At 40.0% G+C, this 21,297-nt stretch overlaps 1 protein-coding gene across 3 annotated transcripts in view; it reads left to right on the forward strand.

Moving 5' to 3' along the window:
• The first annotated feature begins 2,850 nt into the window (after positions 1–2,850).
• Positions 2,851–21,297, forward strand: part of SIPA1L2 (signal induced proliferation associated 1 like 2) — a 113,722-nt gene continuing 95,275 nt past the window's right edge. For all 3 annotated transcript variants that reach the window (XM_020786762.3, XM_020786769.3, XM_072993480.2), the window contains exon 1: positions 2,851–4,312. In XM_020786762.3, coding sequence (XP_020642421.3) covers positions 2,851–4,312 — 1,462 coding nt within the window. The remainder of the gene's footprint in view (positions 4,313–21,297) is intronic.

Genomic DNA, 21,297 nt, shown 5'->3' on the forward strand with positions numbered 1-21,297 from the left:
TTCATGTCTTTTAACTCAGACGCAAGGAGGAGCTTGGAAATGTTTGCTTCTTTTTGAACTAACCACAGTTCAGCATTATGTCTGGCATGCCAACTATGCCTAACTGTAACTCTGTTTTGTTGAAACACACAACTTTAATAAAACTACTGTGATATGGCATGATTAGTATGAAACCTTCAGTGAAAGTTAATAGCATTATTGCAGTGAAATCTTCATGAGCTATCTAGCAGCTTACCTTGGTTGTCAGTTAGAAGGAAAGCCTGTACTGTCATATTAAACTTAATTTCCTGTCCTATATTTTTAAAACTAATGTTAATTTTATACATGTTAAACCAGGAGACATAGTTTTTTCTGCTTTTCTTTTGGACTTCTGTAATTCTTAATGGGAAGCATAACTGATTTCCAATGGACATACAAAAGCATATTCAGGAAAGTGAGAAACCAGTGCTGCAACCTGTTCAGGGAAATTTTGGTGTTTTGCAAGAGCAAATGCCTGTTGAATGTAAAAAAACTTTTTTGTTAGAACAGTTAATCTTCAAGATTTTCAGGGAGTAACACACAAATTGTAAATCTGGATTACTATATGCTTTCTCTCACACATATTTGAAATAGTTCAAGCTACAGTGGTGCCTCAACTTACGAACTTAATCTGTATTGGAATGGTGGTCATAAGTCGAAATGTTCGTAGGTTGAAGCACCATTTCCCATAGGAATGCATTGAAAACTGATTAATCCGTTCTGGCCGAAGAAAAATAATAATCAAAAAATAAAAAGAACACAGCAAGCCCAATCAGAATGTGCACCTTTGCTGAGGCTTAAGAAGAAGAAAAAAAACCTCCAAAAACAAACACTAAAGCCACATCTGTTGCTCAGGTTTAAGAAGAAGAAAAAAAGTCCATCAACAAAAAGTTCAGTGGGGTCTCGACTTACGAACTTAATCCGTATTGGAAGGCAGTTCTCAGGTCCAAAAGTTCTTAAGTCGAATCTGCATTTCCCATAGGAATGCATTGAAAACCATTTAATCCGTATCTGCTCTTTTCGTCCATAGAAACTAATGGGAAGCTGCTATTCTGCCTTCTGCCACTAGAGGGGGGATATATTTTTTCTTTTTTTCTTTTAACCTAAGATGACTTAGCTTTTAAAAAAGGGGGGGGAAAGAGTTCGTAACTCGAATCTAAGTTCGTAAGTCGAGTCCATATAGTCATATGAGAGCAGTTCGTAAGTCGAAACGTTCGTATGTCGAGCCGTTCGTAAGTCGAGACCCCACTGTAAAGCCACCTCCGTTGCTGAGGTTTAAGAGGAAAAAAACCTCCAAAAATAAACAGCAAAGCCACCAACAACACAGCACAGAAACATACCTGCCCCAGCCAAAACTCACCCAGAACAGTTTTTTAAAAGGAGAAAACAGCAGCTTACCTCCCTGCAGACACACATACATGCTCATTCCGAAGCAGGAGGCAGCCACAAGCCTCCAACGACAACAACACACTGCCGAAAGTGAAAGAGCTACAGTACAAAGCAGCCTCATCGCCACCTACAGTTAGAAATCTGAATTGCCTGCCTTTTCCCCCGCCTGCTTCTGTTTGTAAGTGGAAGCTCCGTTCGCAAGTTGAAGCAAAATGTTGCAACCGGAGCTGTTCGTAAGTTAAAATGTTCGTAAGTAGGGACGTTCGTAAGTCGAGGCACCGCTGTACTAGAATATCAAATAAACCTCCTTAGTACTACAGCTGTACAGTGTATAGGTGTGGCAGAACACCTGTCACGATTCCATGTGGCCCCTGATTGTTTCACCAAACTAGGAGCTCACTCTATGTGCCCCTCAGCTGCTGCCAGTTGATTTCATCAACAATACCTATTATTAATGGTGGATGTCCAGACCATATGTCATTTTAAAATAACAAAATAGAAATTGTTTATTGATACATGTGTTGACCAAAGAAGCAATGTTATTAACTGTTAAACAAACATTCTTCTTTATTATTATTATTATTATTTATTTGATTTATATCCCGCCTATCTGGTCCAAACGGACCACCCTCAACCACCATTTTCTTTCCCAAACTCCCTCAACTCTCTAATTCTCCATATCAAAGCCCTCTCTAAACCTTATCTAAACTCCTCCTGCTGCTGCTGAGTCTCTTATACCTCATGACTCCGCCCCTCCAGCACTACCATTGGCCTATGCAAATAGCATATAAATGTTCATGACCTGGGGAAATGCCACAACTTTTGAGGGTTTTGATCCAAATCTTTCAGATATTTGGGAAGGCTAGTAAGCATGGTTGATATGTTAATCTGTTCAGCTTGCAAGGCATGTGGTATATTAGTGGAAGCCATTGAATTAATTGTATGATATACAGAATCCCACTGAATCAGCATGTATCATCATAGTAGCTGAATAGATAATTCAACATTTTATTCTAAACACTCAAAGTATGTAAAATCCTAACTTAGAAAATTGCAAGAAAGACACTTAAAAATCATTAAAATATTGCTTATTTCCATAGCATTACTCTGTATAGCTTGCAAATGTCCAATTTGTTAACTTTAAAACAAACTCTATAGATTACGCTTGACATTTACCTAAAAGAAAAGTTAATTGATTTTCTCCTTTTCTTTTGAATTTTCAGGTACAAGAAGTAAAAGTGAACTCATACCAAATTTTTATTTCATCTGAAGTTATTTCTGCAGAATCAGAAATGAATTTTATGGAAGTATCTTCTATAAAGGCAACTTGAAAGATATGTACAGACATTGTGGCTCTTTTTCTTCATTCTATGAATAATGGAAATGTTAGACCATCTGCACTGATCTTGACAATACCAAGTTTTTTCTTGGTATTGTTTGGATATGAGTGATCAGAAATCTTCGCAGGAAGAAAAGCACAAGCCTAGCAGAGCGTCCCCAAAATTCAAGGAATCAAGAAGAATTATGCAGTCTGATGACTACTTTGTCAGAAAATTTAAGGCTCTGAATGGTAATATGGGCCCTCCGGCTTCTTTAAGTGCAAGCAACAAAGGTGAAAATAGTAATACAGCAAGTGGTACTCCAGCTGTGCCTAAAATGGGTGTCCGAGCCAGAGTGTCTGAATGGCCACCTAAGAAAGATGGTGTCAAGGATCTAAACAAAGCTCTCTGGGAAAATAGGGCTCAGATCAGTTATGAGAGTGTTGGATCAGTAAATGGTGACCAGAATGAAGGGCAACAAAAAGAACAGCTTGATTTAGAATTTGCAGAAACCAAGTATGCATTAGGTGACATTTTTATGCATTCTCCACATAGGGGGCTTCACCCTATAAGGCAAAGAAGCAACAGTGATGTTACAATCAGTGATATTGACACAGAGGATGTTCTGGACCAGAATGCTGTCAACCCAAATACAGGAGCAGCTCTTCATAGGGAATATGGAAGTACTTCATCAATTGATAGACAGGGTTTATCTGGTGAGAATTTTTTTGCAATGCTTCGAGGCTATAGGGTCGAGAACCTAGAACATAAAACACAGGTACCATTTGGATTCCCTCAGTTTTTCCATTGTGACCCCACAATTTCTCCAAGTCTCCATGCTGCAGCACAGATTTCCAGAGGAGAATTTGTCAGAATTGCTGGGCTGGACTATATGGATGGTGCCGTACTTATTGGCAGAGATCAGGACAAATCTTTTAAGTGGAAACTGAAGTCAGAATCTGTAGAAACATCTCTCTTCAGAAAACTGAGAACTGCTAAAAGTGAACACGAAACTCTTAAATTCTCGTCTGAACTAGAGGACAGTAGACTTGAGAAAAATATTCATCCTTGGAATTGTCAGAAGTGTTTTGCACATTATGATGTTCAGAGCATTCTTTTTAACATAAATGAAGCAATGGTTACCAAAATTAATGTGGGAAAAAGGAAAAATATAACTACTGGAGCTTCTGCTGCATCACAAACCTCAATGGTGACAGGACAGGTTGGAAGTTGTGAATCTCCTTTAGGAAGTAAAGAGGATCTCAATTCAAAAGAGAACCTAGATGCTGATGAAGGTGATGGGAAAAGTAATGACCTTGTACTGAGTTGTCCTTATTTTAGGAATGAAACTGGTGGGGAAGGTGATAGACGGATTGCACTATCTAGGGCAAATTCAGCATCTTTTTCCTCAGGAGACAGTTGTTCCTTTGAATCCTCACTAAGTTCGCATTGCACAAATGCTGGTGTCTCTGTACTGGAAGTACCCAGGGAGAATCAACCAATTCACAGGGAGAAAGTAAAACGTTACATCATTGAGCACATTGATCTGGGGGCGTATTACTATCGAAAGTTCTTCTATGGAAAAGGTAAGCAATTGTTTCTAGAATCTATCAGTCCCGAAGGGTTCAGAACATTTACAGAATTTCTAGATAGCTTTAAAAAGTGATAGCAGTGATAAGGAAAAATAAGACCACCTTCAATTTGCAAGCATATTAAAGAAAAGCATAGCTATAAAGACACAAACCTGTTTATTAATCTACTATAGGTATTCAGCTCCTGGATTTTATCTTCAGGGTAATGATTTTACATGAGCAGAAGGTTGCTGTTGTGCTTGTGCCCTGCTTGTAGACTTCCCATTGCTCGAGCAGTGTGTGAACAGAATAATGAAATAGATAAAGACATTTTGATCCAGCATGGTTCTTTGTAGGTTCCTGTGGGGAAAATTTTCTTTAGAGGAGTATCTTGCTGGTAGTGGTTGTAGTGTTATTGTGGAAGTGTCTAGAAAGTACAAAGAAATGGTACCCATAAGTCAGTAAGCATTTTTTTTCTAGTCAGTAGTCTGTTACACACAAAAGCCAGCCAAATTTGTAAGAATCTAATATGATATAGTGATGTTACAAGCTTCTGTTCTGTCATTCAGTCTTAAGGGTGCTAAATAGCACAAGCCTATACAAAAGGCTAATAATTAATCTAGCTAATTTTAAACATATTTCAAACACATCACTTAAATGTGATCTTTTCCTAACTGTTTAAAGTGTTACATGAGCTTTGAATGTCATCCATTATATTTTGATCCAGTGACTCTGTTGCCCTGAGGTCTTACATTGTGTCTGTCATTCATGTAACAAAAATGTGTGTGTGTGTGTATCTTTGTGTAGAATATACTTCCAAATACTGTATGAGGGATGAGTGCTTTAGTGTAGGAATTTAAACTAAGCAGAGCCATCTTTAGTAATATATTTGAGTGTGTTCACTTTTCTCCATGAAAATATTCGTAGAGATCATTAGATCATATATATTATTCAAGTTCTAAAGTGCTAGGACATACCAGAATGGATGAAATAAATTATTTTAATTTTTTTTCATTGCCAAAATGCATTTTCTTTTCCTTTTTCTTAAATTCTACACAACAATATTATTTATTTATTTATTTATTTATTTATTTATTAAACTTGTACATGGCATCAATTAGAGAGAAACACTACTCTGGGCATAAAATAAATTAGAATGTAATAAAAGCAAACATGACATATAATCAATACATAACTATCAAATAAATCAATAAAACTCAAATGATGGTGAATAGGCAATATAGGGATAATCATATCACGTTAAGAGAGGATGCTCTCAAAAGCTTCAGTAAACAGCATTGTATTGAGCATCCTCTTGAAGGCTGTGAGGGAGGAGGAGGCCAGGTGTAGCCCTCTTGGGATTCCATTCCCAAGGGAAGGGGCCATGACCAAGAAGGCCCTATTTCTGGTTGATGACTTCCTGGCCTCTCTCAGTGTGGCCATGTGGAGAAGCATGGCCTGAGAGGAATGGATGACGCAGGTATACTTTTTAGGGGAAAATGTTCCAACAAATACTGAGGTCCCAAACTGTGAAGGGCTTTATATGTGAAAACCAGCACCTTGAATCAGGCCCGATACAACACAGGCAACCAGTGTAGGCTAGCCAGAACTAGGGAAATGTGCTTGTGCTTGTTCACGTTCAATAACAGTCTGGCCAGTGCATTCTGCACCTTCTTGGAGTCTCTGACTCAGGTTCAAGGGAAGTCCCACAAAGAGAGTACTGTAGTATTTCATTGCTGTAATCACCAGCACATGCAGCAAGATCTTCATCTTACCACCAGGGAAGGTCTCAACTGGGCTATCAGCCTTACCTGATTAAAGATTGACCTGCTCACTCTGCAATCTGGGTTTCCCTGGCTAGGTCCAGGAAAATACTGTACTCAGATTGTGTTCTCAATCCATATTTCTCACAACTTCCTTGCCCAGATTGACTCACAGAAGTTTTAATTTAAAATGTGTTATAGCTAAAAGGTCTCATTTTGGTGTAAGAATTGTACAGTCTACTTTTATATTATTTTATTTATTTGTATACCATGCATCTTGCAACCCAGGCCATTCTGGGTGGTTCACACAGCACAATAAAACAGTACAATAACAAAACAATGTATAAATTAATCAATACAATTGAAACAATTAAAAATAAAATCGGTAAACATTAACATAAAAAGGGAAAGGGAAAGATGTCAGGCTTGAAATGTAAGTTGGATCAAGGTGGAATAGAGTCCAAGGCCTGTCTAAAATAGAATGTTTTTAATATATTTTTTAAAATTACCATGTTTCCCCGAAAATAAGACAGAGTCTTATATTAATTTTTGCTCTAAAAACACATTAGGGCTTATTTTCATGGGATGTTTTATTTTACAGTCATGTCATCTTCGTCTGGTTGCTGCACAATGGTGGAGGGCGGTGTTTCACTTAACTGGGCCTTATTTTTGGTGTAGGGCTTATATTATGAGTATCCTGAAAAATCATACTAGGGCTTATTTTCAGTTTAGGTCTTATTTTTGGGGAAAGGGGTATTAAGTACATATATAATTTTTTTCAAAGTTATTTAAATAAGGCCCAAGAGTTCTAGATTAGAGTCTAATATTTATGGAGTTTCACAAACTATTTACATTAATTTGTCTCCCTTAGTACTCAGTCTACTAGATCTCATTAGATAGTAGACTGTGCCAGCATGATAATAATAGTCATATGCTCTCAAGTCAATTCTAACTGATGGCGACCCTTTTCAGAGTTTTCTAGGTAAAAAGTACTCAGAAGTGGTTTACTATTCCCTTGTTCTGGAGGTATCCCAGGATTGTGCAGCTTGTCCAAGGCCACACAGTCTGGCTCTTCCAGGATGCATAGTGGATAATTGAACTCTGAAACTCTAGCTCTGCAGCCAGGTACCTGACTCACTGATACACTATTGGAAATTTTTAAGAGCCATGTTAAAATTCCCAAGATTACTTTCATCAGCTTCCTTGAGTGATACTGATTCCTTTGAGATGGCTACTCACTTTGTCTTCCCTATGCAACTTTGCATAGGCAAAGTCAAATGTTTACCTCTCTCTCTGAAAATGAACACTTCGGTAGGGAAACAGAATATATTTAGATTTAAATATGTGAACAGCCTCCCAAAAATGTAGTCCTCCTTGCTAAAACCTTAATATATACAGTATATTCACAATACATATTTTTATAACTCTTTATTTCTCACACCTTCCTTACCCAAATTGACTCTCTTTCCATCTAATATCCAATCACACTTCTGGTATCTAAAATTGTGTGCTTTCAAACACCATTTATGTCATTATTCTTGGATATTTAGTATTATTGGAGGTTGAGTCAGTTTGGCCAAGGTGATGTGATAAAAATGTTGTGAAAAACATATATTAAAGTTATAATAAGCAGGAGTACACTTTTGGAATGGGAAACCATGTGATTAAATCAACTGAGGATCTCCTACACCTTAAATAATTGTATTCAGCAGCATCCTTGGGCAGACTGTCTCCTAGATTGCACAATATCCAAGGAGATGTCTCTGTACTGGTCTCCTTGAGGATATCATGCTAATATGTGAAGAATGGGGGTTACTTGTTTTCCATGAATGTACCAGGTACTGCAGCAGTGTAGCTGTGCAGGGCAATGTACTGTAAGAGGGAAGAGAATTCTGTTTGACTTCTCACAGAGGTTGTTCTGCACAAACTGGTTCCTGTGCTCGAACAGGAGAAATAATCCCATAACTATATAACGACCACCATGAAAATATATTTGTATTCATTAGTCTATCTGCTTTTAATTCTGAAAAATTAAAAAGGGTGAACAGCAAAGAAAAATTACATCCAACATAATTTAGGAGAAACAGTGCTGGAAGTGTGATGTATCCAGGTTTTGATATGTTACAATGCTTTTTGTGTAATTATCATTGAAATACTGGTGCTCAGTGTAGTCAGTCACACTAAGGTTGACCCATTGAATCGGTGGGGATTTGGTAAGTTGCTCTATAAGTTCCAGTGATTCAAATGGTCTTCTCTAATTACAACTTGACTGTAGTACATTGTGATTAAAGTAGGCCCATTTAAATCAATGGAGCTTATGGAGGAGTTGGCTCATCAAGTCCCTACTGGTTCAATGGGCCTACTGTGGTGCATTTTACTGTGATACACAACTGGATTTCAGCCAGTGTTTTACAAATGTTCATCCTGAATTGCACTTGAAAGTATAGTGAAGATTAAAATGTTCCTTGACTGGAACATTGAATGTTCCTGCAGTCTAATGAAAGGATGCAAAAGTCACAAAGGGAAGGGAAATGAGATGGAGGAAAAATCTATAGCAAGGGGAGTATTGCTGGTTTATTAAAGCACCTACTTGACAAAAGGAAAAGGTCAAGGAGAAAATATACAGTTTGAGGGTTTTCCTGACAAGTAAAGGGAGAAGCATATTGAATATTGAAGAAAAGGGGAAGAAAAAATATTAGAAAGTTTTAAGATATTTGGAATAAAATCCAAATGAAGAAAATACAAAAAAAAAAAGATCTAGAGGATACTCTAAAAAGGGAGAGCAAAAGCATTAGAATCTTCATACATAGCATAATATTTTGTTTATTCATTTAAAACATTTGTGAGTTACCTTTTCATATTTAGGATTTCAAGGCAGTGTAAACTAGGGATGGACATTCAGATTCAGAAATATTCAGAATTCCATGAATATTCCAGTAGTTATTCAAATAAAGCTGAATCCAAGTTTGATAGTTTTGAATATCTATAACGATCATCATCATCATCATCATCAGAGGGCAGAGGTTGAGCTATTGGCATGAGGAAGCAGGGAGATAGGTTCCCCTTGACATTTAGTCCAGCCATGTCCGACTCTAGGGCATGCTGCTCATCGCCGTCTCCAAGCCATAGAGTCAGCGTTTGTCCGAAGACAGTTTCCGTGGTCACATGGCCAGAGTGACTAGACACGGAATGCTGTTACCTTCCCACCGTGGTGGTACCTATTTATCTACTTAGAGGCATTTGAGTTCAGGAAAGGCCTTCTGCAAGTTTAAAAATGCCAGGATTACTTGTTGCCAAGGGAGATGGTAGTCTTGGATGACTAGCCATTCTCTCTGATGAAGGACACTGGCTTCTATAGGTTTGTGGCAAACCTGGCACCTCTTTACCAATAGCCATTTGAAACAGAAAGGCAAGGTATGTTTGTTAGAGATAGTGGGGCAAACATGGTGGCAGTACTGTAAACTGGGAAGATGAAAGGGATGTGGTGTATGGCCCACACTCTCTAGTAATTCAGAGTGCTTTGCAGGATATTGAAGACATATGCATAACTAATATAATTGAGTGGAACAGAAAGGTGGCAGAGCACTTGCATCACAGTGTCTGGGGCAGGGAACTGTTGTAGCAGAGGTGAGAAAAATTGGAATTGCCACGGCACCACCTAATCCAGGATGTGGTAACTCAATGGAACTCTACTTTCTGTCTCCTTGAAAGAGCGCTGGAGCACCAAAGGGCACTCACTCCATGATTTGCCACCGTAGACTTCCATTGGTATGGCTGCTCCTCTGGGCAGAGAATAGTGAGACATAATGGTTCTAGTGGTCTATGTCTTCTGAAGCTTTGAGAGTGCAACACAGGAAACAATCATCCTTAGCCAAGTGAGCCCAATGTTCAGGACTTGGTTGACATGCTGGATCTTATAATGAAAGGGATAGTCTAGGTGGATGGGGGATTCAGTAGAGAGAAAAGCATTTTTTCATCCTTGTGGAAGAAGGAGGAGTATTTTCTATCAGCCCTCTTGGGCCCCCAAATTAAAAACAAACAAACCAGTGGGCAATGGATGTTAAGCAGCAGCGGGGGGGGGCATGCCAGTCAACTTTCCATCACATACAGCACCAGCTAGTGAAGAAGGTCACCAGCTAGTGCTGGGGGGGGGGGATCAAACATAGCAGGAAGAAAGTAGCAATGTCTGTAATACTCAGGACAACAATACCAGCTGTTGTGTTCTAGAGTCCATGTTCCTCACCGCTCCAACAACAGTACAAGCTTTATGGGACGTTGTCTTGGCACGCATGGCAAGGGTCTGTCCTCCAGAGACACCACCCCAGGGGAAAGACATGGCAGAGGTAGAGGCACACATGCAGAGGTAGAGGCATATATGCCTTGCAAACCAAAAGGGGCCTATACCTTTTCTTATTTGTCTGAGGAAAAGTCTGTCTAGGGAGATCTGGCCAAGGTAGAAGTGGAACTGCTGTCTTACCCATAGACTAGTATTCTTGGTAAGAGGATGTTTTCTTAGTCAGGGGACATTGTCAGTCTACACTACTCACATCCAGAACCTGAATCTGTAGAAAAACTTGTTTTCCTTAAGATCAGTCTACCATTGCTGGGCTTCCCTGAAGTCCTCTTTAAGTACTAGGCATGCCATGCTTCAATTGGCTGCCCCCTCCTCCTGCCTCTTTCATTCTTCCAACCGCTACTCTAAGATTATGCTTACTCTGTGCCTCATGTTGTCGGTACAGTTCCCACACACCATAGGCTATCTGCTGCTTCAGTCTGCCTGCCAGTGCTGCTCAGGTTGTTATTTGACCACTCTCCAATGTAACCTTCCCTCTGCTTCCCCAATGCTGCTGACATTCCCACTTTTCAGGATTCAATCGGTATGTTCATTACAGTCATTTGCTAATACCCAAACATTACTAGCTGTTGGTGTGCACTTTTTGTTTGACACAATCAGTGAGAAGGTATTAGAGAACATAAGGCAATCCTTTTAAATGTTTTTCCTATTTGTTTTTTTAAGGGAAAAATAATTACTCTATAATATTCATATTGATTGCAAATTGATTCTGGACATCTGGAAATTGCAAATTTAAAAAAATTCTAAAATCTGAATTGGAATTTTGGTGATAGCGGACATTCATAATGTAAATCACTTATATCGTAGTACAAATGCACTTAGGAAAAACATCCTTAAAACAGCTAAAATTACAAGTTAAAGTGTCTTGTATTATAAGAACTTATTTGTGTCATGAAAAAAAGATTAAGCATGGGACTTCCAGATTCCTTGGATTTCAGTGCTCAGAATCTGGAGGATGTTAGCAAAGAAACTAACTAACTCACAGGAATTTTCAGTAATACACAGGTGGAGAATGAAGGCTTTGCCAGACATTATGTTTCTGTGAAGAAGACAGAGGAAATGGGTGAGAGTGGCTAATTTCTGTGGGAGCTGTAAAAGGCTATTAGTTTTTTTAGAGGCACCCTATACAGAACCTAATGGGCAAATGGAGTCCCTTAATCCCTTTCAGTGGATTTTAGCTACTCCCACCATTTTTCATGATTTACCATCCTGCCTGGGATCTCTTTTACTGGTTGTGATCTCTTGGTCATGAATGGCTGCAACCTATCGCTAATGCACATGCATATTAGAATGTGTACATGAATGCTAAGTCACCTTATAGTCTGATGTCTCATGCTCTGTAATTGTATCTTTAAATAAAAGTTGATATCTGGGATACTAATGTGTTCTCCGTGTAGTATCAGGCCAGACCTGGGAATGGAAAGAGAAATGGCAGCTTCTCTAAGCCCCTTTCCTACAGTTTGCTGGGTGTCAATGTATTCTTTACAGATCAGGATGATGATAATCTGGATCTGGAGTAACTCTTTAGTTCTATTGTCCAGGACAGATTTTTACCTGGTGAAATTTATTATCTGGTGGAATTTAGATTTATTGGAACTCTTGAGTCTCTACCAGTTAAGATAGTCCACCCTGGGAGGCGTATGGATTCAGATGATTTCCTGATGGCTCTTTCCTGATGTTTTGGCAGGTAATCCTACTGAAGCCTTGGCTGATCTCTGGAATGGACATAATTACGCCTAAGTGTCCCTTTCATGGAGCAGAGCTGGACTAACCCCTTGGTTTACTAGGAATCTGGGTGTGATGAAATAGTGGAGAGTAGATGATAGTGGAAACCTTGAAAAAGATCCAATTGAACACAGTTGAGCTTATTAGAAAGCCTGCTCTGTGGCAGTGGTGACAGTGAAGAAATTATTGTTCTTTGCTGCCATTGTGCAGAGAACAATAAGAGTAGAGCTGTTTTGGGTGATCAGGGGCCTTCTACACAGATGCCTACAAGGAGACACTGACCACTTGGCAACCTGCTGTGAAGATTTTGCACAGCAGTTTGCAGGCAAAGTTGCTCAGATCTCTTTGACTCAGATGCTATAGTTGTTGAAGGTCCTGTTGATGCAGCTTTGCCCCTTGTTTATCTTTTGAGGGTGGATGTGTTTCTGTTTGTGTTGTCTGAGAATGTGGACAGGATCCTTGGAGAAGTGAAAGCCACCGCATGTGACTGGGCTTTGCCCTTCACTGTTAAAGGAAGTTGGGCTGAATGGGTAGAGAGTGGTGACGGCATCCTTGCAGTAAGGCAAGATACCAACATACCTAAAGGAGACAGTAGTAAGGCCATTGTTAAAAAAAGTCCCACCTCGGTTCCATTGTATTGAATTATTATTGGCCAGTCTCCAACATCCCATATGTGGGCAATACATTGGAAGGTGTGATGGCTTCTCAGATCCAGGGGTTCCCAGATAAAGCAGACCCTCTTGATCCATTTAAATGTGTATTCGGGCCTGGTTGTGGAATGGAGACAGCTGTGATTGCCTTGCTCGATGGCCTGTGCTGGGAATTAGACAGGGGGAGTTGCCGTCTGTTGGTTTTGCTAGACCTTTCAGCAGCTGTCAATACCATGTACTATGGTATCCTTCTGGGCTACCTTTCTAGCATAGATTTTGGGTGCATTGGTTTTGAGTGGTTCTTATTCTTGGAGAGCTGAGCTCACAAGCCAATGTTGGGGGGATCCTGTTTGACCCCCTGGCCTTTGGCTTATGGGGTTCCCCATGGCTCAGTTCTGTCTCCCATACTATGAAATGCCTACATGAAACCACTGAAAGAGGTTTTCTGGAGTATGGTGCCATCAATATGTGGGTGACACTCAATTCTATCTTTTCAATCAGATTCAAGGGAAGCTGTTCTAGGGCTAGAACAGTGTCAGTGGTCAGTAATGGACAGGATGAGGGTAAACAAATTTAATTAGAGAAGTAAAAACTCAGTTAAAAAGGCAGATCACGGGATATGGATTTAACTTGTACTAGATGGGTTATACTCCTCCTGAAAAGTCAGATCTGCAGCTCTCAGAAAAAATGCTGCAGCCAGACTGCTGACTGGCACTGGTTACCGGTAGTGTATAACTGCCCGATTACAATAGCTTCACTGGCTGCTAGTCTGTTTCCAATTCAAAGTGCTGGTTAAGACCTATAAAGCTCTATACTGCTTGGGTCAAGGATATGTTACCTCATATGAGCCTCCTTGAACTTAAGATCTTCTGGGGGCAGCAGCTTTGTCTCAGTCCCAGCACTCCCACATGCTTTTTTTGTTGAATTTGTAAGAAAGGACCTTCTCAGCATTAGAATGCACTGCCCCAAGAGGCCAGGTTGGTCTCCTATGGTGAATGTCCTTGGAATATTTGGCCTTTCTGTTGTCAGGCAAAGGGCTTCCTTTTAAGGCAAGCTTTTAGAAAATAAGTGGAGGTTTTAGAAATTCTGCATTTGTTAAATTTAGAGATTTAAAAAATGTTTTTCAAAGTGTTTTTAATTGTGGCGTTTAATATCGTAATGTGTTTTTAATGTTGACAGCTGCTGAAAGGTCTAGCAAAACCAACAGAGATGGCCAGAGTACTGGAGCCTCAGCTTCAGGATCTGTCCTTCCAGTGAGCACTCAGGGTTGATTTCCTTTAGAATGGATCGGTTTGTTCTCCTTGTAGTCCAGGGGACTCTCAAGAGCCTCCTCCAGCACCACAATTCAAAGGCATCAATTCTTCGGCGGTCAGCTTTCTTTATGGTCCAGCCCTCACTTCCATACATCACGACAGGATGTATGGACCTTACCTTTAATGGCACCTGTGGGCCAGTTTAAGAAATGTGTCTCTTGCACTAATAAAATACCTCTCACCAAAAGACACTCCAGTGCCTGTACTGTTTGGATGGCTCCAAATGCAGAACTGCCATATTTGTCAGGAATTTACAAAGGTAGCCATAAAGAATAGGGAATCTTAGCTGACATTCAAGCCAGCTAAGGAAATTCAGTTGGAAACACCAGCAAATTTACCATTCCAAGTACTGTAGTTGAAGCTACCTAACCAACATCTTCCTTCGTTCCAAAAACAGACTGACCATGCTGAAATTGGTCTCATTACCAAAGTCAACCTCAGTAACTGACCTTGTTCTCAGTTCAGAAGAAAAAGGAAAAAAATACCAATTCTGTGACTAGCCAGATTAAGAAAACAAAACAAAAACCAAATCTGAAATGCCTAAGACTTGTAAGACAACAGCTTTGTAAAAAGGTTTGTTCTTTCCCTGAGCCTGTTCCCTTTTCTGTACTGTAAAAGATGAATCATCATTTTGAATAAAAGAACTTTTATTAACAGAACCTATTGCTTCAACTTTGTTCACCTCGTGACTTCCGTCTTGACGTCGCGACGAGACAGCGGCAGGGGGGCAGAGCTCTGTCCCCTGGGCTGCATTCTGACCTGTTTTGGGACACCGTAGGGTGTCGGAACCACCCTGGAGGGGTGGTGAACTGGGGGAGAAAGCCTGTTGATCACGGGGGGGGCGGCCACCCCGGTTCGATCCAGGAAACTCCCTAATCAGCCAACGGGCAGAAATAAGCAGCTTCGGCGAGCTTCCAAGTCGCTGGCAGCCGGCTGAGAGAAGCAAGGAACAGCACCTGGCATCGCTGTTTTTCCATCGGGTGAGAATCTTTTTACAACTAATTGCCTACGTACCCCTACATATGGAAAAAAAGAATTGCTATGTTATCTCAGTAACTTTTTAAAGCGGCAGAAAATCTGGTGAGAGGGATAGCTGAAGAAAGTAACTTTTTAAAATTATACTTTAAGAATATTTACAACCTGGCGTTATAAGCTTAAGAGACCTTCCTGCAAATTAAGTGCGGACATTGTTTTGACTATCCAGAGCATTTGGAATGATTCCCAGAAGATGTGACCTTGAATATACTGTTGTTGCTTAAGTCTGAAAAACTGTTTATTTCCTCGTGAGCTTCTGGCTGGAATTAACCCTAAAGTGGACTTTTCAAAAACTGTTCCTTGGGTCGAATTTGGTTCAACTTTACATAGCCAAAGCGGAACTCTTGAAATGACTCTGGAAATTTGGAATATCTGTTTATAAGCATCTAGGCAGCAGAAACAGAATGGCACAACAAGGACAATTTTCGAATGAAATAAAATCTATGCTTCAAAAAAATATTAACGACCGTGAGATCTCATTATCAAGAGGCAAAATTATCTAATCAACATCAGAAGGACTATAGTCCACAAGCAACAGGAAACAACAAGGAAGGAAATGGGAGTATCACAGATGATGTATGCCAAACCAAGCAGCAGCTTGAGAAAGTTAACTTAAGAGAAACATCAGTCTTGGACCAGAGGAGAGTACCAGGGGAAGACAAAGGGAAAAAAACAGCAAAATTAACCAAAAAAAGCCTGGAAGACTCATTGAAGATAGACCAAGTACAAAAGAAGTCAGTGGACATAAATCAGAACTACAAAATGGTTTCAGAGGACATGAAAGATGACAGAATGTTTAGAGATATAGCAGGGAATGAAAAAAGAGGAATCAGAGAGGGAATTACCTAGAAAGATGAAAAAAGGGAAAACAAGGAAGGGCCCCTTAATATTGGAAACATGTTTATATTTATCATCTGGATCTGTAAAAGGGTATATTCTATATATTAAAAGGAGAACTAAATTGAAATAAGGGAGCCCGAATCAGGGTAAAGATGTAATATGGTGATTTTTTTTTTTAGGCAAACTAAACTAGATATAAAGCTGGGTCATGGATCTGGAACCACTTTCAATAAGAATGTTATTAGAAGATCCTGAGAACTTTATATAATATGAGAGTAATATTATGATAGTAGTTATATTATATACTAAAATCTGTATATGAATGGTTTGAAAGATGGTTGGAATTTGGGGGGATAATCGGGAAGACACTGAGGTGTAAAAAACAAATAATTGTAAGCAAGTATGTAACACGATGTTTGACAAGCACAAACAATGTAGATAGATTGGAAAATTAATAAAAAATGTTTTAAAAAAAACTTTGTCCAACTCGTTAGAACATCAAACAGATAACTGAGGTGGGGAATTGTCCCACATCCATAACAATGACTTTTCTTGGTTAATGTCCTTTAACAATAAATTTTGCTCTATTTCTCTTTCTCGATCGGCTCTCTCAGTTGTTGCTTGGTCCATGGCATAAAGTCCGCCAGCACGGGTGGCGAGCCCATTGCCCCTCTGGTTGTTTCTCCCTCATGTAGATCAGGTCTGCTGGATAGACCTGTTGCTCTGGACCTTGACCCCTTGGAAAGACCTGATATTATGGGACGTATTTTCTCTTCACAAGACCATTCGTCTCTTCCCTCTCTAACACTCCCGGCTAATCTCTTTCTTGGTACTTTGTAAGCGAACATGCCTTCTTCAACTAAATCATCTGTTTCTTCAAATACTGAGACCTTTTCTGTTTCTGTTGATGTGTTTCCTTCCTCTGTTGTTAAAAACACATCTACCCTCTCTTGGTCATCTCTGCAATACCTCCTCTTGCCTCTCTCTCCGTCTCTTAACTGCCTTAACGGTTCACTTTCCTCGTGCCTCCCTATTCTTTCCCCCATCTCTTGCTCTTCCACGCGCCTTCTCTCTCATCTTTCCTCGCTCCTCTCTCTCTCTCCATCCCTCTGTCTTGTTCTTCCGCGCGACTTCTCTCCTTCTCTTCCTCCTCGCGTACATCACTTGTTTGATCTTTTCCCTGTTCTACTTCTGTCTTTTTTCCTGCTGTTTTTATTTCTCTCGTCTGTTCTGTGTCCTGTTCACGAGGGGACGGCTCACTTTCTGCTCTGACCTCACAAGCTTCTTAAACTTCACCCCAGCAATGCTCCCCAGCAAGATAGGGAGCACAAGGACTTTGTTTCAGATCCATTTTAGAGAGAGAGAGATATCACAAGCACCGGCCTCCTCACTGGCCTTCAGTCACTCCTCAGAATGGAACCAACTAATTCAGCAGGCCCTACGTCAACTGTTACCACTCAGCGAGAGCCCCAGAACTAAACAAAAGGAGAACCTGCCTTCCTTTAGGGATAAACTACATTCATCTTCTGAGTCCACATCAACACTGAAGGAGAAGTCTCCAAAGTTGAAAAGGCTGCATAAGTCTCACCACTTACAAAGGGCAGCAAGGGATACCATATATAGTCTGCCCTACTACTTTGGTGACATGCCACATTTTTACTCTGGTCTAGAGTGGCATTTTCCGCCACCCTTCCTGGAATGCAGGGGGTGCAGGGATAACAGCATTTTTGCTCTTTCCATGGTTGGCCTATACAGTGGTGCCTTGCTTAACGATGATAATCCATTCCAGGAAAATCACTGTTAAGCGAAAACATCGTAAAGCGAAATAAAAAAACCCATTGAAACGCATTGAAACCCATTCAATGCGTTCCAGTGGGGTAAAAACTCACCATCCAGTGAAGATCCTCCATACGACGGCCATTTTTGCTGCCTGTATAGTGAGGAATCCGTCTCTAATCACAGCGGGGAGCCATTTTAAGCACCCAGTGGCCATTTTGAAAACCTGACAATCAGCTGTTTTTTATCGTTATAAAGCAAAAATCGGTTCCCGAAGCAGGGAACCGATCATCGCTAAGCAAAATTCCCCCATTTAGACCATTGTTTTGTGATCGCAAAAAGATCGTCGTAAAGCAGATTCGTAATGTGGGGCAATCGTTAAGCGAGGCACAGCTGTACATTCACCAATGTCAGTACCATTTGCTCATCAGTTTTGGCCCTAGGGAATGCTGGTGTTGAAACTGTGGCAGTTGGAGAGACCTTACAGATGTTCAGTATTGAAATCCCCTGAATCCAGATACCTTGTCAGTAGTTACACCATACCAAGCATGTTCTATGATTGTTTCGAGGTTTCTAGCCTCAACCATCAACTGTTGGAAAGTAGGGTATTGTCCTTCCAGATCAGTGACATCAAGGGAAGAGCAGACAGGATCACAGACAGGATCCTTGGTGTTGTCTCCGAAACTGTCAACATGCAAACACAAGTCTGTTTCAGTGTTCCCTTCCTCACCAGGCAAATTACCAACACTGGAGCCCACTCATAATTGAAGATCCTGAGGACACTCACTATCAGAATCCCTAAGGAAAAACAACACTGATATCCAAGATCTCGGGAACATTCGACCCCAAGAGTCCAACTCACAAATATGGTTGAAATCAAAGCACCCAAGAATGTTCTCCAGTACTCACTACCCAGGTTACAGATACAGCCAAAAAAGCCAAACACAAACAGCACCATGGCTTATATACCGAACAGTTATTACCTAAATGTAAGAATAGTTAAAATATATATCAAAGAAAATTGACAAAACACAGCAAATACTTACCAAATCAACCTCCATTATGACAAAGGGAAAGATACAGTAAGCCCCCTGTGGATCTAGAGAAAGAAACCTGTGAGTGGCAATTCTCCCTCCCAAAATTTGGACTCAGATAATGATTTCCCTGACAATTCATCTTAATAACCACTCATTTAGTCATATATTGGGGGCATGTATCCTCCCATCGGAGGACAGATGTTCCAGGTCATTTGTACTTTTTGGGGCTGTCCAAAAGTAGACCTGTTTGCAAATGCAAAAAACCAAGAAATGCAAGAACTGTTGCTTGTGGGCAGCTTGTGGGGAAAAGATTCTCAGAGATTGCGGAGAAAAGATTCTCAATGCCTTTATAATTCACTGGTCAAGGAACTCCTTTATCTATTTCCCCCAGTTCCTCTGCTACACAGGACAGCAATAAAACTCTACTAAGAGACACCCAGAGCAACACTCATTGCTTCATAGTGGCCACTCCAAACTTGGTTCACCACATTAAAACTGATGGCAGTAGACATTTACCAACTGTCAGCGATCCCAGACCTTCTAACTCAGAACAGGGACTTCATTCCTCTGACAGGCATAGCCAGGCTGAAATTGACAGCATGGATAATTAACTATAATTAAACAGAATTAAGATGGAAGCCAGGAAACAATCAACTATGTGGAACTATGAGTGGAATATATTTGTAGGTTTCACCAAGTCATTAAAACAGTGTTACCAACTGCTCACCTTGCATTCTGGTTCTTGTGGCAACTTAAAGAAAAAGATTTATTCATCTCTGAAAGTATACCTATCAACTATAGTTGCACATCAGCATCACGATTCTGCTGCATCATGTTTTTTCAAGAACCCCATCCCCAAAAGGTTCTTGAGAGGTTTCAGAAACATGTACTCTGATGTGAGCCCTCCATTGCTATAGTGGTCCCTTGCCTTGGTGCTCAACCAGCTAATGAAGTCATCATTAGAACCAATGACAACTTTGAACTTGGCACTTCTGTCATATAAGACTGTATCTTGTCTCAGCTAGGAGGGCAAGTGAGTTACGTGCCCTTAGGCAAGAGGCACCTTTTCTATAATTTCTATAATTTCACAGACAAAGTGACATTCTTTCTAGACTTGTCCTTTCTGCAGAAAATAGTTTTGATCTTCCACCTTAATCAATCCGTAGTACTACCTAACCGTTTTCTTTCACCAATGTCAGACAGACCTGGAAAAGCCATTGCATATGCTGGATGTGAAGAGGGCTGTGGCCTTATGTACTTCACAATTATAGAAGTCTAATAAACTGTTAATTAGTTATCAGGAACAACAAAAAAGTCAAACTGATTATGCCTCAATGTTTAATCCAGTCATGTGAAAAAGAAAGTACACCTTCTTTGAATTCTTTGGTTTTACAACGTAATAAAAATAATCTGGTCCTTAGTAGGTCTGAAAATTAGGTAAATACAAACTCAGATGAATGACAACACATAACATATTATACTATGTCATGATTTATTTAACAAAAATAAAGCCAAAATGGGGAAGCCACATGTGAAAAACAAGGAATATTGTATGATTCAACCACCTTTAGCAGCAGTAACTTCAAGTAATTTTTTTTGTATGACTTTATCAGTCTCTTGTGGAGGAATTTTAGGCCACTCTTCTTTACAACGTTGCTTCACTTAATTGAGGTTTGCAGGTATTTGTTTATGCACTGCTCTCAGAAGATTCTGCCACAGCATTCCAATTGGGTTGAAAGCTGGACTTTAATTGGGCCATTGCAACAGCTTGATTTTTTTTCTTTTTCAGCCATTCTGTTGTACATTTGCTGGTGTGCAATATAGTCCTGTTGCATGACCCAGTTTCAGCAAAGCTTTAGCTATTGGACAAATGGCCTCACATTTGACTCTAGAATACTTTGGTATATAGAGGAGTTCATGGTCGACTCAATGACTGCAAGGTGCCCAGGTCCTGTGGCTGCAAAGCAAATCCAAATCATCACCCCTCCATCACTACTGTGCTTGACAGTTGGTATCAGGTGTTTGTGCTGATGTGCTGTGTTTGTTTTTTGCATTATAGCCAGACAGTCTTTTCTGCTCAAAAGACATTGATCCAGAAGTCTTGTAGTTTGTCCAGATGCAACTTTGCAAACCTAAGCCATGCAGCTATGTTCTTTTTAGAGCAAAGACGCTTTCTCCTGGCAACCCTTCCAAACAAATCATACTTGTTCAGTCTTTTTCTAATTGTACTGTCATGAACTTTAACATTTAGTATGTTAAAGGTCGGTAGAGTTTGAGATGTAACTCTTGGGTTTTTTGCAATTTATCTGAGCATTCCATGGTCTGACCTTGAGGTAAATTTGCTTGGATGTCCACTTCTGAAGGATTGGTGACAGTCTTGAATGTTTTCCACTTCTGAATAATTTCCTCATTGTAGAATGATAGACTTCAAATTGTTTGGAAATACTGTAGCTTTATAACACTTCCCAGATTGATGGGCAGCAACAATTGTTTCTCTGTGATCATTG

This window comes from Pogona vitticeps, chromosome 1 (genome assembly GCF_051106095.1).
Source record: "Pogona vitticeps strain Pit_001003342236 chromosome 1, PviZW2.1, whole genome shotgun sequence".
NCBI classification, from domain to species: Eukaryota; Metazoa; Chordata; class Lepidosauria; order Squamata; family Agamidae; genus Pogona; species Pogona vitticeps.